Source organism: Herpailurus yagouaroundi, unplaced genomic scaffold (assembly GCF_014898765.1).
Source record: "Herpailurus yagouaroundi ecotype Mexico unplaced genomic scaffold, PumYag 196, whole genome shotgun sequence".
NCBI lineage: Eukaryota > Metazoa > Chordata > Mammalia > Carnivora > Felidae > Herpailurus > Herpailurus yagouaroundi.
In genome coordinates this window covers 16,942,254-16,970,120 of record NW_024412427.1, presented here as the reverse complement: position 1 = coordinate 16,970,120, position 27,867 = coordinate 16,942,254, and the positions used below count along the sequence as shown (strand labels likewise).

Below are 27,867 nucleotides of genomic sequence, written 5' to 3'. Positions count from 1 at the left end.
CAGTAGAGCTGAGGCTTTGGGAAAAGAGGAAGCAACCTCTGAGGCTGGATCTCCTCTCTTGGGGTGGCAGAGCCCTGGGAAGCCACCAGCACCACGAGCACCTGGCCTTCCTTCCTGTTCTCCTGTCCTGCCGTTCACCAGCCTTGCAGCCACTTCCCTCAGTGGAACAGGTATTCCCATCATTGGAATGCGGGAGGAGGTCTGGGAGAGGGGCGGGGCTGAGATTTGCTTGGGAGTCTTGGGGGCGGGTGCTGGACCAGAACCAACCCAAACCCTAGATGCTAATCAAAGCTGCACTCATTACCCAAACCATTCCATGCCCCCAAATCTTCCCCAACCCCCATCCCAATCCCCATCCCAACCAACTTCCAGTCCTACCTCACCCCCAGTTCCACCCCAAACATTTCCTATGCATCATCTCCATCCAGCCTCAGTCCTGACCTTCATCCTCCCCCAACCCATCACTCTCCTCCCCATGTCCACCCAATTCCATCCCACATGGCAGCCAAACTTCTCCTTCACCCTGGCCCAGCTGCCGCCCAACCCTCATCTTGCCCTCATGGGAGCCCAGGCCCACTCGCCTCCTTCATCACCACTTCTTCATCCAAGCAGGACTCCCAGCACTGTCTAGCACAGTTTCGGGAATGGGTGCTTGGGCTCTGAACGTTTATAGCCAGATTGGCGAACGAGATATGGGATTTCTACTGCCCATTTCAACCCAGTAGACCTCGTTTATGGATTATATGGCTTTCCAAGTGAAACCTTTGGCTTATATTTGGGGCTTTCCGCTATTACGAAGATAACATACTCTGGAATTGCCCGTCTGTACCCTGATTTCCTATCTGGGGGGCAGAACACTCCAGATGGCCATGTCATCTCACTTCTCTCGTTCTCCAGCCTGATAGGGAAGTTAGGGAGGGGAGAGCCCTGGTGCTAGGAAACAGAAACTGAATCCTGCATAGCTGTCTGCAGTGAAATTACCTCTGCCCTTCTTTCTGGTGTCTGGGATCGGAGGTCAGGGACTCAGGGCCCCAGCCAGCCCTCCCCAGTTGTCCTAGGACACTGGGTCTCACATAGGCTTTGCCACTCCCTTGCTCTCACACAGGCAGCAAACATGGGCACCCACCATGTGCCAGGCCACCTCAGCCCAACCATGATGCAACATATACCAATTTGGGGGGTGGGGATTTAAACCCTGTCTTCAGAGCACCCAAGACTTGGAGATACAAAGTGAACCTCAGGAACTTTCTGAGGTCTGGGGAACAATCCTCTCCCACGTGGTCACTGCTTAAATAAGGGGTTGTTTCAAGGCTGAGGGGCTCTGGTCCCCCAATACAGGACTCCCTTCCCCAGGACTGGTAACCACCCCCTTACCACCAGGGGGCGCAGGGTGCACACCAGGTGCCCAGCTCAATTCAAGCCCTAGGAGCACCTAACCTTCAGCAAGAGGTTTTCAAATAGAGACAAAGGTCTTCCTTTCTGGGGTCTGTCTTGCCCCTTCTTTTTCCAGGAAGGCTCTCTGGGATGAGGCTGGTCTTTGGGGTGGAAGAGGTTGAGCCAACGAGTTGCACTCTGATGGGTCTGATCTCTTGGGTGTTGTAGCTGGGCCAAGTGCAGGTGACATCTCCATGCTGTGACTTGAGGTGGTTCTAGAAAGGGTCTTCTCACATGTTTCAAAAAGTCTCTTTTCCATTTAGGGGTCAGTAGGTCTAAAATCCCACCATTCCTCCTGTTGGTTCGGCATTGTCCTTTCCATGACCCAACACCAAATGGGAACAGCAGGGGCACTGGAGCCAACACGCCACTATCTTACTGATCGATGTCTCTGCTATAGTGGAGCTCACCCTCTTACCCAGTGTGGCTCTGGGCCCCAGACCCACACCTCCTCGCCACATGCCCAGTTCTGCCTTTCAGCCCAGCATCCAGGCCACAGCCACTGCCTGGGCCAGCATGAGCTTCTCCTGTGGCTAGGGATCAGGTATAGAGGGTGTGGGCACATCCTCCTGGGACAGGAGCAGGCCCAGGGCCACACAAAGAAAGAGGAGGAGACAGTCAGCCTCAGCAAATGATCAGACTTCTCTGCTGGAGCAGCCCAGCCAGGGGGCTGGGTCCCCTGAGAAACAATGCTCTTCCTGGCCTTCACATCTTTGCCTTTGCCACGCTCCCTGCCAGGATGTCCCTTGTCCCTTCACACTTGGCTAAGCACTGTCATTCTGACAGGCAATCCAGACCCCATCTAGGCCCTGGGTGTCTGCTCAGCACCTCCCCAGGTGTGCCCCCTGGTAGCCCCCAAAATCGGTTGGGCCCCACCCTGCGGCTGATGGGCTGGGGGCTGGGAGATGTCATGAGTTTCCTGTCCCCAGTCCCAGCCTCCCCCCCTCCCCCTGCCAAGTCAGCATTTAGGACCAGGGAGGATTGCAAAGTTTGCAACATGGGTTTTGGTGTGCATGTTGTAAAATGTACTTAATATAAAACTTAACTGTCTTAACCACTTTTAAGTGTACAAATCAGTGGCATTAGGTAATTCACAATATTGTGTAATCATCACCACTTTCCATTTCCAGAAATGTTTCATCATCCAAAAAAGAGACTCTGTGTTCATTAAACACTAACTCCCCACTCTCTCCTCCCCAGCCTTCCTCCTTGCTCCTTGTAACCTGTATTCTACTTTCTATCTCTTTGACTCTTCATACTCCAGGGACCTCATATAGGTAGAATCGCATAATATTTGTCCTTTTGTATCTGGCTGGTTTCACTTAGGATAATTTTTTGAGGTTCGCCCATGTTGTGACATATGTCAGACTTTCGTTCCTTTTTATGGTCGGATAATATTCTATCGTATGGATATACCTCATCTCTTTTATCCATTCATCTGTTGATGGACACTTGGATTGTTTCTACCTTTTGGCTATTGTGAATAAGGTGGCTGTGAACATGAGTGTACAAGTATCTGTTTGAGTCCCTGTTTTAAATTTTTTTGGGAAGATGCCTGGAGGTGGAATTGCTGGGCTTTTTGAGGAACCGCCAAACGATTTTCAACTGGGGCTGCGCCATTTTATATTCCCACCAGCAGTGCACAGGGCTTCCAATTTCCCCACATCTTCATCTCCAGCAGCATTTATTATCTTCTGGTTGTGTTTGCCTGTTAGTAGCCATTCTAACAGGTGTGAAGTGTAGCTGATTGTGGTTTTAATTTGCATTTTCCTATTGCCTAATGATGTTGAGCATCAGGCTTCTTGGCCACTTGTGTATCATCTTTGGAGAAGTGGGTATTCAAGTCCTCGGCCCAGTTTCTGAATTTGGATTGTTTGGGGGTTTTGTTGTTGCTATTTTTGTTGAGGTGTCAGAGTTCTTTATATATTCTAGATATCAATCCCCTATCAGATATATGATTTGCAAATATTTTCTCCCATCCTATGGCTGTCTTTTCACTCTCTTCATAGCGTCCTTTGATGTGCACGCTAGTTTTCAAATTTGACCAAGTCCAATTTTTCTATTTTTTTCCTTCTGTTGCTTGTGTTTCGGTGTCATACTTGAGAAATCCTTGCCTGATCCTAGGTCATGGTGTTTTTCACCCATGTTTTCTTTTATCGTTTTACGGTTTTATAGTTTTGGTTATGAGTGTTTCTGGCCTTTCTCCCCACTCAGATTCATATCTTTGGCACTCTGTTTTTTAAATTTTTTTAATGCTTGTTCACTTTTTGAGAAAGAGAGAGACAGAGTGCGAGGAGGGGAGGGGCAGAGAGAGAGACACATGCAGAATCCGAAGCAGGCTCCAGGCCCTGAGCTGTCAGCACACAGCGCAACACCAGGCTTGAACCCATGGACCATGAGATCATGAGCTGAGCTGAAGTCAGACACTTAACCAACCGAGTTACCCAGGCGCCCCTTCGTTGGTACTCTTTAGAGCCTCATTTCTAGCAGGGACTCTCGGTGGCAGAGAGCCCACCATCTTGTGCATGGTATACAGTAGACATTTAACTCATGTTTGCGGGATATGTGTTGTGCAGGGCTCTTGTGTCCTGTGCCCAGACTTGCCCAGCCGCCAACTCTAGGCCCCCAAGGACCACACCTCTCTCTTGCTCACCACTGCAAGGCCTAGGGGGCTCTGCACTGCTTCAGGGCACATGTCCTCAGCCCCAGCTCCTGAGAAGCGGGTGGTCACCAGCTTCCAAGGACGAGGCAAGCACAGAGGTAGCTGTGGGGCGGCCACAGGGACCCCGAAGGGCAAGTTTCAGCTAGAATCTACCTTCAAGCTGCACCCTGAAGACCGAATAAGGTTTCAACAGGCAAAGATCATTTGTGGTGGGGGCAGAGCTGGTCAGCTGGAGAGCCCGTGGGTAGATGGCAGTAGCCACAGGGTGCGTGTGTGGGGACCCGGGAATGGGAGCAGAACGGGGAGCAGGATGAGGACCTTTCAGGGATGTAAGTAAATCTTAAAGGCGGCACTTTGGAACGTGTTCGGTCAAGCCCCACTACGGCCTACAGTTGGTAAGGCTGGTGGTAAGAAGACAAACTTCAAACCATCAATCTCACTGGGTTCCATCCTCTCTGGGCTCCAGTTCCTGTTGGCTTGGGTGGGGAATTGGGGGGGGGGGGGAGGGAGAAACAGCTGTTCATCTGCTCTGGAGGAGTGTCCTTGAGGGGCTGGGAAAGCAGAACTTGGGGTGGGGCTGAGAGACGCACAGAGGGCTTTGTGGGGCATGTCACCAAGTGAAGGCATTCCCTGGTGCAGTCTGAGTCAGGGACGTGGGCTCCTGGCTCCCTGCCCTGCCCTCTCACTGGGTTGGCCAGCATAGCGTGTGGGGGGCACAAGGCTGGACTCTCAGCAGGCTCTGAGGCTGAGGTGCCCCGAGTTTCCCTAGAAGGCCCCCGTATGCCCCACCAGCACAGTGTGCATCACCCTCTTAGGCACCAGAACTAGTGTCAAACCTGCCATGGACTACCTGATCCAGCTTCTCCAGTTGACCTCATCTATCTCAGCAGGTGAGCTTTGCTGGCCTTCCCCATCTCACAGGGCCTGGCCTTGGTGAGTCGAGCCCTCCGTTGCCTGAGCAGACTGGACTGTGCCTGTTCACCGGTTTGTCTGCTGAGATTGAAGGAAGGCCCAGGGAGGCAGTGGCTGGTGGCGGGGGGGGGGGGGGGGGCGACACCCAGTGGGGTTGCTCCAAGGGTGCTTTGCTGGGGGCAGGGCAGGTTATGGGGACTTGTCTGGGGCAGATCTGAGGGCCCTGTGGTGGTCCCCGGCCTTCATCACTCTCCTCTCTGTCCCACCTCACCCTCAGGCCTGGCCTCGTGGGGTGTCTCCAGTCCCCAGGATGTGAAGGGTGTGAAGGGGTCCTGCCTCGTCATCCCCTGTGTCTTCAGCTTCCCAGCTGATGTGGAAGTGCCCCATGGCATCACAGCCATCTGGTACTATGACTACTCGGACAAGAGGCAGGTGGTGAGCCACTCGGAGAACCCCGAGCTGGTGGAGGCACACTTTCGTGGCCGCGCCCAGCTCTTAGGGCGCACTGAACACAGGATATGCAGCCTGATGCTGAAGGACCTGCAGCCTGAGGATTCGGGCTCCTACAACTTCCGTTTTGAGATCAGTGATGGCAACCGCTGGTCAGATGTCAAAGGCACTGTGGTCACCGTGACAGGTGAGGGTCAGGGTGGCCTAGCTACTGCCCGGAAGCGTCTCCCAAGCTGCTCCTGGCCCCATTGGCTCACAGCCCCAATCCTGAGCCCACCAGCCCTGGCCTAAACCCAGCCCCACCTCTCCCTTGCATTCACCCTCAGTGGGGCTGGGGATAGAAAGCAGCCTCTCCTTCCTCTTAAAGGACCCTGCTCAGGTCTTGCCCCTCAGCTGGACTTTCTAGGGTGTTCGGCCTCATGTGTGGTGAAGAGGAGTCCTCAGCCTCTGGTCTTTGTCCTCAGAGAAGCCCGAGGAGCCCACGATCGCTTGGCCAGCGGAGCTTCGTGAAGGCATGGAGGCCAACTTCAACTGCTCCACTCCCTACGTGTGCCCGGAGGAGCAGATCAGCCTGCAGTGGCTAGGCCAGGACCCCGTGCGCTCCATCACTTCCAACCACCAGAAGCTCGAGCCCACGGGCATCAGCCACTTGGGGACCCTCCATATGCCCCTGTCCTGGCACGACCATGGCCGGACCCTGCAATGCCAACTCTCGGTAGCCAAGCACAAGATTCAGGGCAAGATTCACCTCCAAGTGCAGTGTGAGTGTGCTGGGCGCCACTCCCTTGGTACTGAGGGCACATCTGTGGCTTCCCCAGAGGAAACCGTTCCCTCCTCCAGCCTGGGGAAACAGAGCCCTCACCCCCGAGGCAAAGCCAGACACGCTTGGACCTCCAGGATCAGGCAGGGCGAGAGACACCGCTAAGCCCTTCTGAGTCACATTTAATGACTTCCTTGTACCTTTTGTCCCTGAGGCCAGGTTGGGCAGAGAAGGGGAGACACAAAGAGCCAGAGAATTGGGGGTCAGGCAGCAAGGCCCCTGGGATTTATCCCAGCTCTGGAGGATGCGCTCTGTGTGTGTGTGTGTGTGTGTGTGTGTGTGTAGGAGGGTTCACCCCTCTCCTGCCTAAGACTATTCAGACTCATGGTGATCAGGGTATTGCCCAGACACCGCAAAGAGGTGGTGGATGAAAGCCTGAGTTTCTACCTGATTCTGCATCTTCCCGTCATGGTAAAACATGGCAGAGCCTGTTCTAGAACAACTGCTGTTCACAGGCACCAGGCTGCCTGGATCCATGAGGCGCAGGAGCAAACGGGGCAAACTGGTCAAGTGACTTGCCCTGCGGAGCCTCCGTGTCCTCTGTTCAGGAGACTCACAGATCTCAAGGAACTGGTGTGGAAATTGCAGGAGTGCTTGGCACATACCGAGCACTCTAAAATATTAGCTGCTGTTATTTGCCTATTTACCTAGATTAAGCACTTGAACATATTAGCTTCTATTAGCATATTTACGTAGTGAGAGGCTTTGGAACAAGATTTATAGAAACACAATTGTTTTGTGTGGTTGGCACCTTCCTCACACATGGGCTAACCGTTCTCAGAGCTCGTTTGACTCTGCCTTTGGACCCCTCCATTCGGTGTCTGGTCCCGTGCAGGCCACCTAAGCAGGCAGTATGGTGCTCACGGTCCCCAAACAGAACAGAAGGCAATGGACGCTGTCACGAGGCAGAAAGCCGTGGAAGGCAGTGTAGGCTGGATGCTAGGCCAAGCGCTGAATTATCAAGCCCTCAGTGCAAAAGGAAGGAATCAGGACCTCCTTGCGAGTTGGGGGGCAGAGCTGGCCCTGACAGCGGAAGGGATGGGCCTGACCATTATCCGGATGGGGTTCCTTAGGGCGGAGGGTTGAGAGAGGAGAGAAGGGCTGCCATTGCCCTCCATGGGTTCCTCGCCTGATGCCCCCCATCATGACTTGCAGATGCCCCCAAGGGTGTGGAGATCCTTCTTAGCCCCTCAGGGCGGAACATCCTTCCAGGTGATCTGGTCATACTCACCTGCAAGGTGAACAGCAGCTACCCCGAGGTCAGTTCCACGCAGTGGGCCAAGGATGGGACGCAGCTCAAAGTCCAGAGTCCTGTGCTGCAGTTGCCCCAGGTGGCCTGGGGTGATGCCGGTGTCTACACCTGCCAAGCTGGGAATGACGTGGGCTCCACGGTGTCGCCCCCCGTCAGCCTCCACGTCTTTAGTGAGTCCTGGGTGAGCCTGGGTCTTGACCAGAGGGTGGGGGTGGGGATCCAGGCTACTGTTGCTGAAGGGAGCCAGGCCAAGGTGCCTCCTGGAACGCAGGCATGGAGTCCTAGCCCTGTCTCAGATCGGTGACAAGCCTTCCTGGCAGGGTGGGATGTCACGAGAACCCTTGTAAACAGGACAAAGAGATGCAGTGCCCATCCAGAAGGCTCTGCTGCAGAAGGGGCGTGATGCAGAACATGCAGGGGTTTAGGCTGACTGGCTACAACCCCGGTGCCCTGGAAGTCAGCTGGGTATCCCCCCGCGTGCCCCATGCTGCCCCCACAGCGGCTGAGGTCCAGATGAGCCCAGCAGGCCCCGTCCTAGAGAACCAGACGGTGACACTGACCTGCAACACGCCCAAAGAAGCACCCAGCAAGCTGCGCTACAGCTGGTACAGGAACCACGTCTTGCTGGAGGACGCCCACAGCCACACCCTGCAGCTGCACTCGACCACCAGGGCCGATACCAGCTTCTACTTCTGCGAGGTGCACAATTCCTACGGCAGCCAGCGCTCTCGCCCCGTCAGCGTGGTGGTCAACCGTAAGTGGCGGGACAGGGGGGCACCGGACGCTGCCAGAGCCCAAAGGGCGGTCAAAGGGCGAGGGCCCCCACAGGAGGGTTAGGGTCCTGGGCCTGATTGGCCTTGAGCTCGTGTCCCAGCTCCGCATAACCCGGCACGCTTTGACCTCTCTGGGCCTCAATTTCCTCCTTTTTTAGAATCCTTTCATTTTGAAACAAGTTAAGCTTGCGAAAAGTTGCAAGGAGAACACAAGGAATGACCACCTGCCTTTACCTTAGTGTCCCCATTTGTTAACAGTTTGGTACGTTCGCTCTCTCTCTTTAAATATATATGTGTATGTATATATATGTGCATACGCACAAGTATGCATATACATGTGTATTACACACGTGCATATATACATATGTGTGCAAAAGTGTACACGCATTTTCTATGTAAACATATATATGGGCATCCCATATGTATATACGCTGTATGTATAGACATCCACCAGTTGGCTGTCATGTATCTGTTAGCCACGTGTTTACATTCTTCTTTTCAATTTATTTTTAATTGTTATTTATTTATTTTTGTGTGTGCACCATTCCTGGAAGTGCTGCAATACCAGGTTGATGCGTGGAGTGGACGGAGCAAGCTCCTATTCCATCTCCCTGCTCCAAAAATCCAAGTAATATATTGTCCTCAGATAGAGGATGTATCAGATATTAAACTGACAAGAACAGAGACGACACCTGATCATAGAGCCAAAAGGCCGAGAATCGATATTTTAAAAATTTTTTTAAATTTACATCCAGGGGCTCCTGGATGGCTCAGTCGGTTAAGCGTCCGACTTCGGCTCAGGTCATGATCTCGTGGTTTGTGAGTTCAAGCCCCACGTCGGGCTCTGTGCTGACAGCTCAGAGAGTGGAGCCTGCTTCAAATTCTGTGTCTCCTCCTCTTTCTGCCCCTCCCCTGCTCATGCTTTGTCTCTCTCTGTCTCTCAATAATGTATAAATGTTAAAAAGATGTTTTTTTTAATTTACATCCAAGTTAGTTAACATAGAGTGTAATAACAACATATAGTGTAATAATGATTTTAGTGATTCATCACTCATCCAAACAAGCATCCTCCTTAATGCCCCTTGCCCATTTAACCCATCCGCCCACCCAAAACCCTGCCAGCAACCCTCAGTTTGTTCTCTGTACTTCAGGTTTGTCTCTTATGGTTTGTCTCCCTCCCTGTTTTTTTATGTTATTTTTGCTTCCCCTCCTTTACGTTCATCTGTTTTGTATCTTAAATTCCACATATGAGTGAAAGCGTGATATTTGTCTGTCTCTGACTGACCTATTTCATTTAGCACAATACACTCTAATTCCATCCACGTTATTGTAAATGGCAAGATTTCATTCTTTTTATTGCTGTATTTATTTATTGTATATACATATACCACATCTTTATCCATTCGTCAGTTGATGGACATTGGGCTCTTTCCATCTGTTGGCTATTGTTGATAGTGCTGCTCTAAACATTGGGGTTCATGTCCCCCTTCAAGAGAGCACCCCTGTATTCTTTGGATAAATACCTAGTAGTGCAATTGCTGGGTCGTAGGGTAGTTCTGTTTTTAATTTTTTGAGGAACCTCCATACCGTTTTCCAGAGTGGCTGCACCCGTTCGCATATCTACATGTTTACATTCTCAAAATTGTAGATGATGTCCCTCTAGCCCTTAACTCCTCAGCGTGTATATCCAAAGGTCATTCTCATACATAACCACAGTACACTGATCACAGCCAAGCCATTTAATATTGATACAATTGATAATATTGATAGAGCAATATTTTTTAATCTACAGCCCATAGTTGACCCCATCATGTCCTTTATGGCAATTTTTTTTTTTTTTTTCTGGTCCAAGATCTAAGCCAGGATCCTGAATTTCATTCAGTTGTTAAGTCTCTTTATTCTCCCCTTTTATTTTATTTTATTTTTTTTTTTTTTAAATTTTTTTTTTCAACGTTTATTTATTTTTAGGACAGAGAGAGACAGAGCATGAACGGGGGAGGGGCAGAGAGAGAGGGAGACACAGAATCGGAAACAGGCTCCAGGCTCCGGGCCATCAGCCCAGAGCCCGACGCGGGGCTCGAACTCCCGGACCGCGAGATCGTGACCTGGCTGAAGTCGGACGCTTAACCGACTGCGCCACCCAGGCGCCCCTATTCTCCCCTTTTAAAAAAATCTTTATTTATTTTTGAGAGAGAGAGAGAGAGGCAGAGTGTGAGTGGGGGAGGATCACAGAGAGAGGGAGACACAGAATCCAAAGCAGGCTCCAGGCTCTGAGCTGTCAGCACAGAGCCCGACGCGGGGCTCAAACTCACAAACCGAGAGATCATGACCTGAGCCGTAGTTGGTTGCTTAACAAACCGAGCCACCCAGGCACCCCCAGTCTTCCCATCTTTAAAGTGGGGCCCCTGATCCACATTCACAGGGTTGCCACACTTATTGGCCAAGAAGACAAAGTGATTTGCTCAGCCCAGGGACAAAAGTGTTCACCAGGCACTCAAGAGCTCAGGGGTTGCCCCTTCACAGGGCATTGTGGGACAAAGGAGGTGCAGGGTCAGTCCAGGGATTGTCCCTGTCTGAGGATGACCATCACCCATCTGTCTCCACACAGACCCGCCCCTTGTGCCGGACCTAACTGCCTTCTTGGAGACGCAGGAGGGGCTGGTGGGCCTCTTCCACTGCTCGGTGGTCAGCGAGCCCGTGGCCACCCTGGTGCTGTCACACAATGGCCTCATCCTGGCCTCCACCCCAGGGGAGGGGGACCACAGCTCGCGCTTCAGTGTCTTCTCCAACCCCAACTCCCTGAACCTGGAGATCCGAGACTTGCAGCCAGGCGACAGTGGGAAATACACGTGCTCAGCCACCAACTCCCTTGGGAATTCATCCTCCACCCTGGACTTCCAAGCCAAAGGTAAGACAGGCACAGGGAGGCTGGTGGAGGGAGCCTGAGGAGGAGGGCTGCTCTGATCTCTTCCTCCCAGGAGTCCAGAGCACTCAGCTGAGGGGCTGACCAAGCTGTTTGGTAAAAAAAATAATTTTAAAAAAAATCACATCAAAGATCTGGACTATACCGTCATCCTAACCTGGGAGGTTCCTGAGGCCAAGGCAAAAGGGAAACATGGCAGGTGGCATTATTCCTTATGTACACATTTTGTCTCTGAACTTGAAGGGTCCTTCATATCCATCTGTTTTTTATGTATCAAATGTTTGGGGCAGGCTCTGTTAGGAGTCAGATTCAGGAGGGAAATGGAAAAACAGGGGCTTCCACATCTTGAAGGATGTACTGCCATTCCCTCCTGCTGGGGCCATGACAAACCGAGCTAATCGATCAAGCCAGGTTCTTGATGTAAGTCCGGGCTCTGGCTCCCAATCCTTCTCAACCATGCTGCAGCCAGCTACTACCCATAGATCAGAATCGGCATTCAAGGACAAATCCCCCTGATACCAAGAGGTTCACAGAGCTGATGCCGTGAAGCCCAGACCTGCCTGTAGTCATGTGGGGAGAGGTGAACCCTGGAGGCCTTCCTGCAGCAGGTGGCACGGAACTGCCGGTGTGCAGGGGACCTGATCCTCCCTTACTCCCTCTTTTGCCAGTGGCCCACCTCCTCATCAGCCCCACAGCAGAAGTGGTAGAAGGGCAAGGAGTAACACTGAGCTGCAGGAGCGGTCTGAGCCCGACGCCTGACATCCGCTTCTCCTGGTACCGGAATGGAGCCCTGCTTTTCGAGGGGCCCAGCAGCAGCTTTCATCTCCCTGCGGCCTCCAGCACCGACACCGGCTCTTACTACTGTCAGGCCAAGGATGGCCACAGTGCCAGCGGCCCCTCTTCCTCCGCCATCCTCACTGTGCTCTGTGAGCGGTCTTCCCACCAGCCCCTGCCTGCCGTGGGGAGGGTCAGCCCGCCAGCCACCCCCGCCTCCCTCAGGCCCTCCTGCTGCTGCCTTGCTCCGGGGTCTAGATCAGGAAGGCAGCCGCAGGTCTGCGAACCATAGAGCTCTCCACCCAGGGCTGAAATGTGGGGAACAAAGCTGGGGCTTTCTCTACCTCCCCACGTCCCACCCCCCCAACCCCAGCCCCTCTAGGGCCCCCTGCCTCTAGCCTCAAGTGCGTCGTTGGGCAGCATGTCCGGGCTTTTTCCTCCTGGGCTGGGACCTTGGACACCATGCTTCCATATATGTGTACACACTCATAGGCTGTGCCCTCACAAGCTCCCACAGCCACGAAGGCAGAACTTCTCAGCATAGGGACTGTGTCCTGTTAAGAGTGGGTGCCCCATGTTAGCCTGAGGGGCCAACCTTCAGTGTGTCAGAAGCACATGACGTTATGCTAGCCCATATGACAACCTTGTCCAAGCTAGAAAAATGGCATTCCTTCCTCTGGGAAGACTCAGTATAGCACTATGGCACAGCTTAGCATGAGGGGCATGGGCTGCATTCCTCCTACCCCGGTTTGGTTGTTCTTGTGCAGTGCACAACCTACACAGCTGTTTATGGCAACTTTAAGTACATGCCTTTGTTTAGTGTGGCTAGCCAGCTTTGAGTGGACCTGTACGACCCTGGTGGAGGCCATAGGATGAATGCCTATGCTCTTCCTCCTTATAGATGCCCCACGCCAGCCCACACTCACTGCCCAGCTGGACCCTGACGCCGCAGGGGTTGGGGCTAGACGTCAAGGACTCCTCTTGTGCCGTGTGGACAGCAACCCCCCCGCCCAGCTGCGACTGCTCCACAGGGACCATATTGTGGCCTCTTCTTCCCTGCCATTGGGCTGTGGGGGTTGTTCTCAGCACCTAAAGGTCACCAGAGCCCCAAACCTGCTGCGTGTGGAGATTCGTGACCCAGTGTTGGAGGATGAGGGTGTGTACCTGTGTGAGGCCAGCAATGCACTGGGCAACACCTCTGCCTCTGCAACCTTTGATGCCCAAGGTGAGTCATGGCAGGGAATGGGTGGCTCAGGGTCAGGGGCTGGTACTCGGGACCCTTCTACCCCTGGCTCCCCAAGGACGGTCTGTTAGCTGAAACCACCTCCATTCAGCAGCGGGAGCTCGCTTTGCTCCCCGGCCCCGTGGGAAGCCCAGGGGGTCTCATTCCTGCCTTCTCCAGGCTGGGAGGCTGGACTCCGACCCCACGGGGGAAGTGGTCAGGGTAAAGCCTGTCTCAGCTGGCCCGTGCTGCCTGCTCTCCAGCCACTATTCTGGTCATCACACCGTCGCGCACGCTGCGAGAGGGCACCGTGGCCAACCTGACTTGCAGTGTGAACCGGGAGGCCAGCGGCCCTGCCAACTTCTCCTGGTTCCGGAATGGGGCGTTGTGGGCCCAAGGCCCCCTGGAGACCGTGACGCTGCTGCCTGTGGCCAGAACAGATGGTGCCCTCTATGCCTGCCGCATTCTTACCGAGGCTGGGGCCCAGCTCTCCACCCCGGTGGTCCTGAGTGTGCTCTGTGAGTGACGGGCAAGGGCAGAGTTGGGTACTCGGGGGGTGAGGGAGTGGTCAGCGGGAGGGAACAGGGTAGGGTTGGGTTTGGGGGGGGTCAGAGCGTGGCTGGGGAGTGGACAAGGGCAGGTCTGACCTGTGTGTGTGGAGGGGGAGGGGGCACACAGGGGCAGCTGGACTGTGGTGAGTTGTACTGGGGGTGGCCTGACCTCCTTCCTGTCTGCAGATCCTCCAGAACCTCCAAAGCTGTCAGCCCTCCTGGATGTGGGCGAGGGCCATGTAGCTGTGTTCATTTGCACTGTGGACAGTCGCCCTGTGGCCCAGCTGGCCCTGTTCCATGGGGAGCGCCTCCTGGCCACCAGCCTGGGGCCCCTGCTCCCACACCATGGCCGCCTCCAGGTCAAAGCCACAGCCAACTCCCTGAAGCTAGAGGTCCGAGACTTGAACTTGGAGGACTCCGGAAGCTACCGATGTGAGGCCACAAATGCCCTTGGATCCACCAATAGCTCCCTCTTCTTTCAGGTCCAAGGTGAATGTCAGTTCTCTAAAGACGTGGTAGACCCCCTGGGGGCTGTTCTAGCCAGACTTTGGGCTGGGTCATGTGGATTTTGTGCAGAGATGTGAGTCTTTTCCAGGTTAAGGGAGTTTTTAGCTACCCAGCAGGCCTCCCTTTGTCTCCAGCCAGATATTTTCACCTGCAATAACTGTGCTAACCACTAGGGGGCAGTGGCAATAGCATAAGGTGGCTTGCTTGGTTGGAGCACTTCTGTCAGAAACTTCTTTTATAATATAATATTGTTACATAAGAATTTTCATACAAAACCGAAGACACCTATACTATGCATACATGTGCGTAATGTGTGTGTGTGAATATGAATATGCACACACATGTATACGTAGAAATATATACACATACACATTAATATACATGTATTCTTCAGTAAAAATCCTCCCTAAGTGAATAAGCCAAGAAAGAGGAAAGTTAATACCCATAAGGCTGCAAAGGCCAAGGAAAAAAACACCCTTTTTTTTCTCCCACGATGACAAACATCAATTTTCGAGCACTGTCCTTGGGCTTTGGTTCTATATGTCTTTTCTTATTTATCATACCCATTTCACTGGAAGAGACACTGAGGGTCAGAGTTTCAGGAGCTTGCTCATGGTCACATGACTAGCTAGCTCTGGATTGATTTGGTTCTGATTCCAGGCACAGCCTGTGCTCCCACCACTCCAGCTACCCCACCTCCTTGCTACCCACCCCAGCCTCGTCCCAGGGGGCACCCGGACAGCCCTTTGCTTGGTCCTCCCAGTTCGTGGGCTCTCATGACTTGGAGCCTGGGTGCAGAGCAGGCCTGGAGAGGACTCAAGACCACATAGTGGCTAACTTTCCCTCCAAGTCCTCGGCCACCCATGCTGGGTCCAGATCAGTATCAGGACCAGGCCCTCGGCGCGGCCTAAACCCTTCCCATTTCAGTGCTTCAGGGGGTCAAACCAGCATTTGCCAAGAGCTAACATGTGCAGGTGCTGTGCCTGGCACTGGGTTACAGGTCATATAGGCTGGGCCTGCACTAGGCTCACCTTCTGGTAGGTGAGATATGACTGACAGAACAAAACTGTGGCTCAAGGTGGTAGGTGGTAAAGGCCGGGATAGACCCAGTGCAAGCGGGTTGGCAACAGGACAGGAGGAGGCATGGAGCTGAACTGGGGCCCTTGGTGGTGGTGTGGTAGGTAAGCTATGGCTCCTGGACATTGGATTGAGGTCATGCAGTCCTGGTGTGCACATACATCCCTAGACTGTGGGAGGGTATTGTGGAGAGCCCTCACCTGCTCTTGGTTTCTCCCCACAGGAGCCTGGGTCCAGGTGTCACCGTCGCCCGAGCTCCGGGAGGGCCAGGCTGTGGTCTTGAGATGCCAGGTGCCCACAGGGGTCCTGGAGGGGACCTCATACCTCTGGTATCGGGATGGCCAGCCCCTCCCGGAGTCGAACTCGGCCACGCTCCACTTTGCAGCCATTACTGTGAGTCAAGCTGGGGCCTACCATTGCCAAGCCCAGTCTCCAGGCTCAGCCACCACGAGCCAGGCCGCCCCTGTCATACTCCACGTGTCCTGTAAGCTTTCATCCTGTCCATGTTTCTTCGGGGGTGAAGGAAACAAGGGCACAGCTGGGGGAGGGGTTGGGGGAGCCCAGGTGCCCTGACCACTCCCCACCTCCTGTAGATGCCCCTCGCCAGGCCACGCTCACCACCCTGATGGACACAGGCCCTGGGCGACTGGGCCTCTTCCTGTGCCGTGTGAACAGTGACCCTCCAGCCCAGCTGCGACTGCTCCACGGGGACCACCTCGTGGCCTCTACCCTACAAGGTGTGGGGGAACTTGCAAGCAGCTCTCCGCGGCTGCAGGTGGCTGTGGCCCCCAACACCCTACGCCTGGAGATCCACAATGCGGCGCTGGAGGATGAGGGCGTCTACACCTGCCAGGCCACCAACACCTTGGGCCAGACCTCAGCCTCTGCCAACTTCGATGCCCAGGGTCAGTGTGGGGATGTGAGTGTGTGCATGGATGGCTCCTTTAAGAGAGGAGAGGAGGCTGGAGAGGGTTCTGGAAGCCTGAGGCACAGCAGGTGGGCTGAACATAAGGACTGTCTCCATTCCCACCCCCCCTTTAAGGGCAGCAATTTCCAGACTTGGGTTTCATGGAAGAACCTGCTTTATTTTTTCATTTTTTAAACATTTTTATTTTGAGAGAGAGAGAGAGAAAGAGAGAGAGAGAGAGAGAGAGAGAGAGAGAGAGAGAGAGAATCACAAGCAGGCTCCACGCTATCAGTGCAGAGCCCGACATGGGACTCAATTTCACAAACCGTGAGATCGTGACCTGAGCTGAAATCAAGAGTCAGACGCTTAACCGACTGAGCTGCCCAGGCACCTGGAAGAGTCTTTTTTAAAAACAGAAGTTTGCTGGGGTGCCTGGGTGGCTCAGTCAGTTAAGTGTTCGACTTCGGCTCGTGTTCTCACAGTTCATGGGTTCGAGCCCCGCGTGGGGCTCTGTACTGACAACTCAGAGCCTGGAGCCTGCTTTGGATTCTGTGTCTCCCTCTCTCTCTGCCCCTCCCCCACTCGTGCTATGTGTGTGTGTCTCTCTCTCAAAGATAAATAAAACATTAAAAAAACAAACAGAAAGAAGGTTGCCTGATGTCCAGAGGATAAAGCTAATCAAGAGAAAGGAGGAAACACCACGGGACAGGGGAGCCTTCTCCCATGTGCCCCCCACCAGGATCAGGGAGGGCTCAGGGCACTCCAGGGCTCTACAGAGCTCTGCCTGGGACCACGAGAGAGGGCGAGCTGTTTCCCAAGCTCGACCTTGAGCCTCGTTTACAGGCGGGCCACCTGTGCCTCTCAGAAGCTGACATGGAGACAGGTGGCTGGCTTACCCAGCTTCACAACTCTCCAGCGTCCCCCCTGCCCTTCTCTCTCCCCAGCTGTGAGTGTGCAGGTGTGGCCCAAGGCCATCGTGCAGGAAGGGCAGCTGGTGAACCTGACCTGTCTTGTGTGGACCACCAACCAGACCCAGCTCACCTACATATGGTACCAGGATGGGCAGAAGCGCCCAGGGGCCCACTCCATCCTTCTGCCCAATGTCACAGTCACGGATGCTGCCTCCTACCGCTGTGGGGTGCTGACGCCTGACCGGGCACCCCGCCTCTCCAGACCTGTCATTCTGGATGTCCTCTGTGAGTCTGGTTGGATGCAGGGTGGGGCAACAAGGGATCAGGGCATGGCCAGAGTCCCACAGATGTCCAACCCAGAAACAGTCCCCGTCTGTCCGATGAAGCTCAGAACAAGGAACACTGAGATGAGGGTGAGAGGAGATAGGTTCTCTCTTGGCAGTGGAGCAGGGGCCATAGATTGGGTAATCGGGGGCCCTTGGGGTAGGGAGCCAGGGCCCTCCTGGTTTTGAATGCCACCCGCCAACTAGCCTCCCGGCTGCAGTCCTCTGAACTGTTTCCTTTGGTGTCCCTGTAGACGCACCCCGCAGCCTGCGCCTGACCTACCTCCTCGAGGGCCGTGGTGGACGGCTGGCCCTGGTACTGTGCACTGTGGACAGCCACCCAGCCGCCCAGCTGGCCCTCAGGCACGCTGGCCGTCTCCTGGCCTCCTCGACCACAGCCTCTGTCCCCAACACCCTGCGTCTGGAGCTGTGGGAGCCCCGGCCCAGCGATGAGGGTCTCTACAGTTGCTCTGCCCACAGTCCTCTGGGCCAGGCCAATGCATCCCTGGAACTGCGGCTAGAAGGTGAGGCAGGGCATGCCAAGCCCACCAGGGGAGGGACCAGCTGTGGGATCCGGCTGGGCCTAGCTAACCCCGCTCTCCTCGGTACAGGTGTGCGGGTGACCCTGTCTCCATCAGCTGCTGTGCCCGAGGGGGCCCCCGTCACGGTGACCTGTAAAGACCCTGCTGCCCACCCACCCACTCTCTATGCCTGGTACCACAACAGCCGTTGGCTGCAGGAGGGCCCAGCTGCCTCTCTCTCGATCCCAGCAGCTACACGGGCTCATGCGGGTGCCTACACCTGCCAGGTCCAGGATGCCCAGGGCACACGCAGCTCCCGGCCCACAGCCCTGCAAGTCCACTGTGAGCAGGGGTCCTTGGCTGGGGGTGCCGAGGATGAGGGCGGGTGGAGGGCACTTCTGGGCCTTCGTAGGGGTGGACACAGGACTGCAGTGGACCTTGGAATGGGCACTTGGGAAAAGAAGGACATAGGTGGTGAGAAAAGAGACCCTAGGGTCCTGTGAACCCTGCCTGGAGGAGTCTGTCCACAAGACTCCTGAGAACTTGTCACTTCTAGGAAGTGACCATTTGTCCAGAGGCTTCAGCCTCACCAGTGCCAGGCAGGTAGGCCATGGTTCAGGGTTTCTTAACAAGGCCTCCAACTATGTCTTATCCTGCCACCAGATGCCCCTCGGGATGTTGTCCTGTCGTCGTTTCGGGACTCGAGGGCGAGCCCCATGACCGTGGTACAGTGCACCGTGGACAGCGAGCCACCTGCTGAGCTGGCCCTGTCCCGTGATGGCAAAGTTCTGGCCACCAGCCATGGGGTTGACGGGTTGGCATCGGGGACAGGCCATATCCAGGTGGCCCGCAATGCCCTGCGGCTGCAGGTGCAAGAGGTACCCTCAGGTGACAAGGACACCTATGTGTGCACAGCCCACAACTTCCTGGGTTCAGTCAACACCACAGGGCAGCTGCAGGCAGAAGGTGAGTGGGAGAAGGGGGAGGGGAAGGGGCGCAGGCGCAGCGGGGCTCTGTGTCTGTGAGGGCTGGAGCTCCTGCAAGAGGGGGCAGGCCGACCAGAATGGCTGGATCTAGCCGTGCCCCATCTGATGGAAGAGAAACAGCTCTCCTGGAGGCAGGTGCCCAGTCTGAAGGGGAGAGACAGCCTTGCCCTTGGAGAGCCCCCTACGAGGGTGGAGCTGTAGCTGTGCCAAGGGGACCTTGGATGCGGGCAAGGCATAACCCCACCGTCACAGAACCCAACTTGGGGTGGGGGCACAGGCCTGCCCTGGGGAAGCTGGGGTGGGAAGAGAGACACAAGCTCTACCTTCAAGGATGAGGTGGAGCCCTACCTTTGGGGAGTCCAATCTGAGAGCAGAACACAACCTCATCCATCGGAAAGTCTGGTTTGTTAAGAGAGACACGCAGCCCTGTCCTGGAGGTCCCCAGTGCGAGGATAAGAGACAGCCTTGTTCTCAGAGATCTCAGTCTTATGGGAGAGACACGGTCTCACCTTTGAGAGCCCCAAATCAGAACGGCCCTTCCCATAATGCACAGAAGGCTCTCAGATGCCCAGATCCTACCCAGAGGCTCCAGCTCCCACAGGCCTGCTGATCCCTGACGACCTCCTGGTCCTTGGCCCCCAGGTGCACGTGTGGTGGCCGAGCCAGGGCTGGACGTGCCTGAGGGTGCACCGCTGAACCTGAGCTGTCGCCTCCCTGGTGGTCCTGGGCCCACAGGCAACTCCACCTTCGCTTGGTTCTGGAATGGCCAGCGACTGCACGTGGAGCCTGGACCCACCCTTGCCTTCACCCATGTGGCCCGTGCCCAAGCTGGGGTGTACCTCTGCCGGGCCCAACACCCCAGTGGGACCACAACCTCTGCTCCAGTCATGCTCCGGGTGCTATGTGAGTATGACTCCCCTCACCCCCGCCCCCGCCACCTCAGTCTGTCCACACCTCACATGCCCACCTCAGGTCTTCCTTCTCTTCTGTCTGCAAAGAGCAAAGACCTTGCAGGTATGGAGTCCCGGGTGGGAGGACTCCGGCTCACTGATTGTGTGATCTTGGGTGCCCATGCCTTGGTTTCCTCATGCATGACGTATCAGTCCCCTCACCCCGCGAAGAGCATAGGAGATGCGGCACGCAGAGTGCCCGGCATACAATAGGCCCTCATCAGCCTTGGTCCCTTACTCCATTCCTCATGAAGGCGCCATGCTGTCAGTCCGATATGGCTGTACTAACAAGCCACTCCAAAACATAGAGCGTAAAATGACAGCCATTTTATTTGCTCACAGTTCCGTGGGTCAGAAATGGGGGCCGGGCTGAGCTGGGCAAGTCTCCCGCTGGCCTCACCTCATGTGGCTGCAGTTGTCCAGTGGCTGAGCTGAAGCTAGACAGCTTAGGATGGCTTCATCCTCATGGCCGGCAGGGGCTTCATCCAGGGGCTGGCTGCTGGCTGGGCCGCCACACGTTGTCCAGCATGCTGGCCCGGGCTTCCCACATGACTGTGTTCGCAGGAGGGCAGAAGCTGCGAGGCCCCTTGAGGTCTAGCCCTGAAGTCACATAAAGCCCCTTCTGCTTTCTAGTGGTCAAAGCAAGTCACAGATCAAGGAGTGGTGGTGGGTGGGGGGGGGGAGGGGGGGCGGCTCTACCTCTTAATGGGAAGAGCAGCAAAGTCATCTTGCCTGGGTACAGGGAGGGGAGGATTTGCGGCCATCATCACACTCCCTGTATTCCCATAGACCCTCCCACGATGCCCACCATGACGGTCTTTGTGGAGCCAGAGGGGGGCATCCAGGGCATCTTGGACTGCCGAGTGGACAGCGAGCCCCTAGCCAGCCTGAGCCTCCACCTTGGCAGTAGGCTGGTGGCCTCCAGCCAGGCCTGGGGTGCTCCTGCAGAGCCACACATCCGTGTCACGGCCACTGCCAATGTCTTGAGGGTGGACGTGGAGGAGCTGAGGCCCAGCGACCAGGGGGAATACGTGTGCTCTGCCTCCAATGCCCTGGGCTCTGCGTCTGCCTCCACCTACTTTGGAACCAGAGGTAGGTGGAGCGTCTGTCTCCCAGGCCCCTCTGCACAGAGGCCCAGCTCTCGGGTCCAAAGGCTTCCTTCTGAGGTCTTCCCTGAATCCCTTCTGCTGTAATCAGTTTGTCTGACTAGTCCAGACTGGTTGCCTGAAGCGCCTTTGCATGGAGGGGGCTTCTGAGATAAAGTGAAAGCTAGAATAGTTTTCATCTTTGGGGAGTCACCTTGGGAGGGAGGATTGGAGGCCTGGAGTCATAGGTGCCACCTCAGCCTCACCCTTGTGTTCCAGCTCTGCACCGCCTGAGTCTGTTCCAGAAGCTACTCTGGGTCCTGGGGCTGCTGGTGGGCCTCCTCTTCCTGTTGTTGGGCCTGGGGGCCTTCTACGCCTGGAGGTGGGTTCAGAGCTGGGGGTGATGGGGTCACCTCGTCCTCCCCTTGCCCCCCAACATTCCCTCGTGTCATTCCTACCAAATTCACAGGCTCCATACTCTCTAGCCTGTCTCTCTTTCTCCCACTGCTCCAAATTTGGGAATCACTTCTAGAATCCTCTTTATATCCATCTTGCTATGGTTTTCTTCTTTCTTTATCTGGACCCTGTCTATGTAAAGAAAGTGCTGGGAAGGAAGAAAGATAAGGCACCCCCCTTCCCCACAATGCTCCCACTGCTCTGTGCAGTGAGCAGTCTGGGGCTAAGCACTGGGGGTCGGGAGAGGGAGGGGAGGCAGGGGGAGGGGAGAGACCCTCTGAGTCCACTCTTGCGTTGCAGGAGGCATTTTCGTAAGGCGAGCGTGGGTGAGAATTTGGTTGAGATGGATTCTCAGAAGGAGACAGCACAGGTATCCATTCACCATGTGGGCACAAGCAGACACAATGCCTAACTAACCCACAGCGCAAGGTTGGCACCTAGAGACCGCAGTCATATACAGGATGGCCCCTGGGGCTAGGGAGAGAATATGGAGAACCCAGGGACCCCTGAGAAGATAGGGGAGCCACATTCTGACTGGGGCCCACAGCAGTCGCGGGTTTGCTCACTGGGCACTTCTTTGGGCATACCGTAGGCCAGCGTGACTGGTTCTCTATGGGACCTGCTGGCTGGGTGACTGGGGCAGACCTTCTGAACTTAGCAGCATCACCTCCACATCCAAGACACCTCTTGGAACACAGAACCCCACCTGTGTTTTGGGGTCTCTCTTTCCCACTCCTGAGTCTGCCGATCACCTGGGCATGGGTGAAAGTCTGTTTTCCCTTCCCTGTGATGTATCCCCTCTGTAGATAATCCATTTGGTGGGCCAGGGCTCATAGCCTCATGGCCAGCCAGGCACATGCTCACCAATCCCCTTGGGATCCCTACACATGGCTTGAGGTCTGGGGGACCGCCCACCAGAGTTAGAGGTCAGGTGATGACCGCTCCCAGAGTCCTCATGTGACCAGGGTTTTCTCTGAGGGAAGCTCAGTGGTCCTGATGCAGCCACATGTGGGACCTTGTCCTGTGCTCCACCCCTGAGCTGACCTGTAGCATTGCCTACCCTCAGGAGGAGGAGGTCACCAGAATCTGCAATGACTCAGGCTTCGTGAACAAGGTAGCACTGAGTCCTGCCTGCCTCTGTGAAAACAATTCTGCAACATCTGACTTTCTGTGACCTGGCTCCAAACCTCTTGCCAAGAAAAATGGGCAATGATAGGTGAAGGGGCACCCTAATCTACCCAAGAGGTGCTGACCCCCGACGACTCTGAGGAGAAACGGACCGGTCATGTTGTCAACTTCTCTGTTCCTTTTCCCTGGATCTCATCTTTCCTTTTCTCTTCCAATGGACTGCCCCTTACATATTTTCCCCCAATCCCACTGTGGACTTTTGGGATGGATTAGAAAAGAAATGAATCTTTCTACATCCTCACAGACTGGCCTAGGCACTCTGTATTGGCTAGAATAGAAGTTAGGCTGCTGTAATAAGAGACCAAATACAGTAACTTCAACATGAGGGAACTTTCTTTTTCTTTCCCATACGAGTCTGGGTATGCTATGGTAGTTTAAGGTGTTGGAACTCTGGATCCGTCTATCTTATTTTTCTCCATCCCTAAAATGTTACCTTTGGTTGTGAGGTTCACGGTGGCCCCACTCTGTTCACACACAAGAAGGAGAAAAAGTGGACGTTGCAGGCACATACCTTCCCATTGTGGACACAGCCCAGAAGTTGCTTGTCACTTCCACTCACTTCCCATCAGCTAGAGTTTAGTCACATGGCTGCCCCAAGCTGCCAAGGATTCTGGGAAATACCGTTTTTATTCTATTTCCAAAGGACTCCCAACCATGGACTCATCCCTGAGACTTCTAACATTGGTGACAATGCCTCCAGCAGGCCTCGTTTTTAGTGTCCTTCTGCCCAAGGCCAGGATGTGTCCCTGGTCATTCTGTCCATGGGCTTCCCAGAGGAGTTAGTCCCTCTCACATATCAAGACTGAGGAAATCAAGAGGGTTTGGTGATCCCTAGGGAGAGGGCATGCAGGCAATCCGGTTGCCTGAGCAGGCATTTCATCAGGCCCCTGGAAGAGATGCCCCCATTCGTACCTCCAGGGAGAGTGGAGAGCACTCTCGATTCTACTCTAGGTGCATTCCTCCCCATGATCACATGAGATCACTCGCTCTTCTTGGAGGCTTGTGTGCCCAGGGCTCTCAGGTTGAATGAGGGTCACAAAGAAGGTATAAGTTGCTCCATGAAGTCAGTGCATGAGAGGAGCCAGTTCTTGGGTGGGCTATTGACTCCCCTCATAGCCTGGTGGCAGACGGTAAGAGGAGCAAAGACCTCCCCTGGAATTTGAGCTGAGAAACATGGAGAGTAGTGGGGAGTTGTCATCGGGCGCTAACAGGTTGGGGAAGAAACTGGAGGCCAGGTAAGCTCCATGTAGCCACAGCTGGAAGCTTCCTGGTCCCAGGTTCTAGTCCTTGTAATGCATGATTGCGAGACTCTTCCTGGGGGGCCTGTCTGGCATGTCCTCCCAATAAACATCCATCCTGTGACATAACTGAAGGGTCTCTTTCTCGCAACCCAAACTGCTGCACTGGAACACAAGATCCAAATGTGAATCTCTTTCTGGGAGACTGTCTGACCGAGGGGGCCGGCAAGTGCAAATTACATGACATTTACCACAGGCTACCTTACCCTCAAGCGCTTTGCGCCCTTTCCTGCTCCTTGAGGCTCTGGGCGCTGCTCAAGCGTCCACGTGCATCCAGATGCCCAGCACCTCACTTGGCGTGCAGTAGGTGAACACTTAGTAAGCACTGGTTTTTCTACACTGTTGCCAAGTGAGAGGGTGGAAAATGTGCACTAAATCCAGAGGTGGGACAGAGGGAGAGCAAACCAAATGCAGCCGGATGTTTTTGGGCTGTCTGGGGAAGAGAGGGTAAGGGGAGGACTGCTTCTGTGCATCTCCAAGGGGATAGGTCCGTCTGGGATTGGAAGGTCCCCAGAGGGGTTAGTTGTCCACCCCCAGAGGTCTGAGGCACCTCAAGACTTTAAAAATAAACTTCTAATTCAAGTGTGACCCACATACAGAAAACTGTAAACTTAATGACTTTTCCAAAAAGGTACACACACATGTAAACAGCACCCAGAGCAAGAAACAGACCATTGCCAGCTCCCCAGAGTCTCCCTTCAGCCCCCTCCCAGGGGCAATCAACCCGAAGGTAGCTACTGTCCTGATATCTAACACCATAGATTTGATTGGCCTGTTTTCGAACTTTATATAAATGGAGTCCTATAGAATATATGACGACTTCAGAAAACTGTCTGACATTATCTATGACAGCTAAAATATTCTTCCCTATGACCCTGAAATTCCATCCCTGGGCATTTATGCAAAAGGACTAAGGGTTTACATCCACTGTGAGACTTGTACGAGAATGTTTATGGTCACCCTGTTCTGGGTCACTCTTCAGAATGAGTCTTGTTTACAGACGGTGTGTGTGACCCATTACGTGAGCACTCACAAAGATTTAACTCTTACTGGTTCGCCTCCTTCCCAGGGTACTCCCCAATGGCCCTGTGGAGAGTGACTCTGGCAAGTCCCTTGGGAAATCATCTTTCCCACAGTCGCACTTCTAGGATCCCTCTTCCTCCACTTTGGTTCAATGGTCCCACCCCCTCCTCTGCGACCTCAAATATAAATAGTGCTCTGAGATTTCAACAGAAAATTCCTCGGATATACTTGGACATAGCTCATCTGGGTTTGGGAGGCATCCACTTTGCAAGGATGACTCCAATCCCCACATGGCTCTTAGGCTACATGCCCACCTTGTTTTATTAGCACTGACTGTGTGCCTTGGCCTGTGCCAAGCACTAAATAAAGACATAGTCCCAGACCCCATGGAGCTCAGGGTCTGGGGGAGACAGACAAGGAAATGGACAACCACACTGATGTGTGATATATGATGCAGGGAGAAGTATATGCAGGGGACAGCAACCCAGGCTTTGGGTCAGGAAGAACCCCTTGACAAGGAGGCACCAAAGCCTAGGTCTGTAGTGGGAATAGAAGCTCACCAGTTCACTGGTTTCTTGCCAGAGAGGAGAGGATCTTGCCTTCTCTCCCTGATGTCCACATTGAAGTCTCCCATCCATGTTCAGAGTGTGGCTACTCTGGGAGTCTGCTCTGCAATCCTGGCCCCCAGCTCATTTAGGGCTCAAGCCACCTCTAAGCCCTGCCAGGCCCTGCCAGGCTGCACACTTGGCGTTGTCCTGTCTCTGTGATCTCTGGGGCTTTCTTAGTTGCCTCTTTCTTCTTCCTCCTCAGGACCCCTTTACCAGGGTTAAGACTGTATCTCCACAATTTCCCCTTTCTCAGGATCTACATTTGTTTTGGAATCTCTAGGTGTGCTCCTGGTTCGAGATGGAAGCCTAGGTCCCTCTGTCCACCCCGATTCTTCCCCAAATCCTCCCTAAGAGAAGCGATAGCAAAAACGGGCCCAGGGTATGACAGGATGCCTTGCTTTCTGCCCCCCTGGCTCATCTAACAGGAGGATCAGGGAGTTCTGTGCTGCAAGGCGGGGGGGGGGGGGGGCTGTCGCTGTCAGCACCCGTGGTGACCCTATTTCATCACCCACAGAGGGAGGGCTTGATGCCTCTCCAGCCTGTCCACACTAGAGCTTCCAGTGTGACCAAAGCCATCTAAGTCTATATTAGGTCTGGTTCCCCAAAATGAGGTTTCAGAGGCAAGCGAAGTAAGGCTGTGCTCCGAGGGGAAACTAGTAAAGGGATGAAGGCAGGAAGCTAAAGATACATGCACATAAATGTCCACAGCAGCATTTTTGGTAACATCTCAAAACTAGGAACCACCCTAACTAATGTCCAGCAACAGTAGAATCAATGGGGAAAACAGATGTTACATTCACACAATTGGATGCTATTTATCAATGGAAATAGCTGAACTAAAGCCACACACGACAGGCTGAGTACATTTCACAAACTGAAAAATATTTGCGACTCATATTCCAGAGAAAAGATTAATACCTCTTATATATAAAGAGTTCCTTCAAGTTGTTAAGAGAAAGACCAACAGCTCAATACAAACATGAGCCGAGGATGTGAACAGGCAATTCAGGGTATAGGAACTACAAATGACTCTTAAATGTTTGAACAATTATTTGAGGTCACTGCTAAGAGAAATGCAAATTAAGACTGCACTTTCGAGGCACCTGGGTGTCTCAGTTGGTTAGGCATCTGACTCTTGATTTCAGCTCAGGTCATGATCTCACAGTTCGTGAGTTCGAGCCCTGCATCAGCTCTGCACTGTCAGCGTGGAGCCTGCTTGGAATTCTCCCTCTCTCCCTCTGCCACTCCCCCGCTTGTGCACACACACACACTCTCTCTCTCTCTCTCTCAAAAATAAATAAACAAACAAACAAACAAATAAATAATAAAAAAGATTCTCTTTTTCTAAAAAAAAATAAGAGAGAGAGAGAGAGACTGCACTTTCACCTTCAGACAGGCAAATATCACAGTCTGAGAACGGTGTTGGTAAGGCTGTGGGCAAAGGAACACTCTAGATATTGCTGGTGCAACCGTAAAGTGGCCCAAGGAATCCCACTTGTAGGAAATCATCTCACAAATTAGTGTGTATATAACATTATCCATCACAGCATGGTTCATAACAGCAGAAGGGCTGGAAACCATTTGTATGCTCAAGAGGGGACTATACAAGTAAGTGGTAACGTTCAACTACAAAAATGAGGACTCCGCACACCCACTGGAATAGCTAAAATTCAAAAGATTGACAACACTAAATGCTGGTGTGGCTGTAGGGGCACTGAAACTCTCATACACTGCTGGTGGGGATGCAAAATGGTACAGTCACTTTAGGAAATCGGTTTTTTTTGTTTTTTGTTTTTTGTTTTTTTAACTTAAATATGCCCTTGCCATATGACCCTGCATTTCTACTTCTGGGTCATCACAGATGAGAAATGAGAAATGAAAACATATGTCCACACAAAGACTTCACAGCGATTTTGTAGCAGCTGTGTTTAGAAGAGTCTCGCACTGGAGCAGGAGAACCCACATGCCTAACTGGAGAACACGGAGCCACCGCGCTCCCCTCCACCGTGGAACACACTTGGCACCTACCAAAGAACAAATTACTGATCACGAAGCAATGTAAACGAATCTCAAAAACATAGAGGGAAGTAAGCCAGACACAGAAGAGCACATGCTTTAGAATAACATTTATATGACGTTCTGGAAGAGGCGAAACTAATCTGTAGGCTCAAAGCCTATCCCTGGCTGCCTGGGGCTGGGAGAGGGAGAGAGTGACTGGGGAGAGGCACAGGGGAACTCTTGGGGGGAGGGGGGG

The 27,867-nt window shown here is 53.8% G+C and overlaps 1 protein-coding gene and 1 non-coding gene across 4 annotated transcripts; one reads left to right on the top strand and one right to left on the bottom strand.

The window, feature by feature from the left end:
• SIGLEC1 (sialic acid binding Ig like lectin 1) lies at positions 1-27,826 on the top strand. Of its 3 annotated transcripts, XM_040447571.1 has the most exons (22): positions 1-170; positions 4,912-4,986; positions 5,286-5,645; positions 5,923-6,219; positions 7,434-7,700; positions 8,030-8,284; positions 10,912-11,211; positions 11,895-12,152; positions 12,902-13,225; positions 13,486-13,740; positions 13,960-14,262; positions 15,581-15,841; positions 15,951-16,262; positions 17,209-17,460; positions 17,753-18,022; positions 18,110-18,361; positions 18,683-18,985; positions 19,648-19,908; positions 20,745-21,047; positions 21,320-21,422; positions 21,797-21,866; positions 22,563-23,009. In XM_040447571.1, the coding sequence occupies exons 2-22, from the start codon at positions 4,938-4,940 to the stop codon at positions 22,668-22,670; spliced, it is 5,163 nt and encodes a 1,720-aa protein (XP_040303505.1). In that variant the 5' UTR covers positions 1-170; positions 4,912-4,937; the 3' UTR covers positions 22,671-23,009. The 3 variants fall into 3 exon arrangements, with proteins under 3 accessions (XP_040303505.1, XP_040303506.1, XP_040303504.1); XM_040447570.1 differs by lacking the exon at positions 1-170 and having other exon boundaries at positions 4,684-4,986; XM_040447572.1 differs by lacking the exons at positions 1-170; positions 21,320-21,422; positions 21,797-21,866; positions 22,563-23,009 and adding exons at positions 27,135-27,137; positions 27,815-27,826 and having other exon boundaries at positions 4,682-4,986; positions 20,745-21,062.
• Positions 8,835-9,027, bottom strand: LOC121012620 (U2 spliceosomal RNA). The gene has a single exon (XR_005782199.1). It is a non-coding gene; the product is annotated as a U2 spliceosomal RNA (small nuclear RNA).
• Positions 27,827-27,867: the final 41 nt, after the last annotated feature.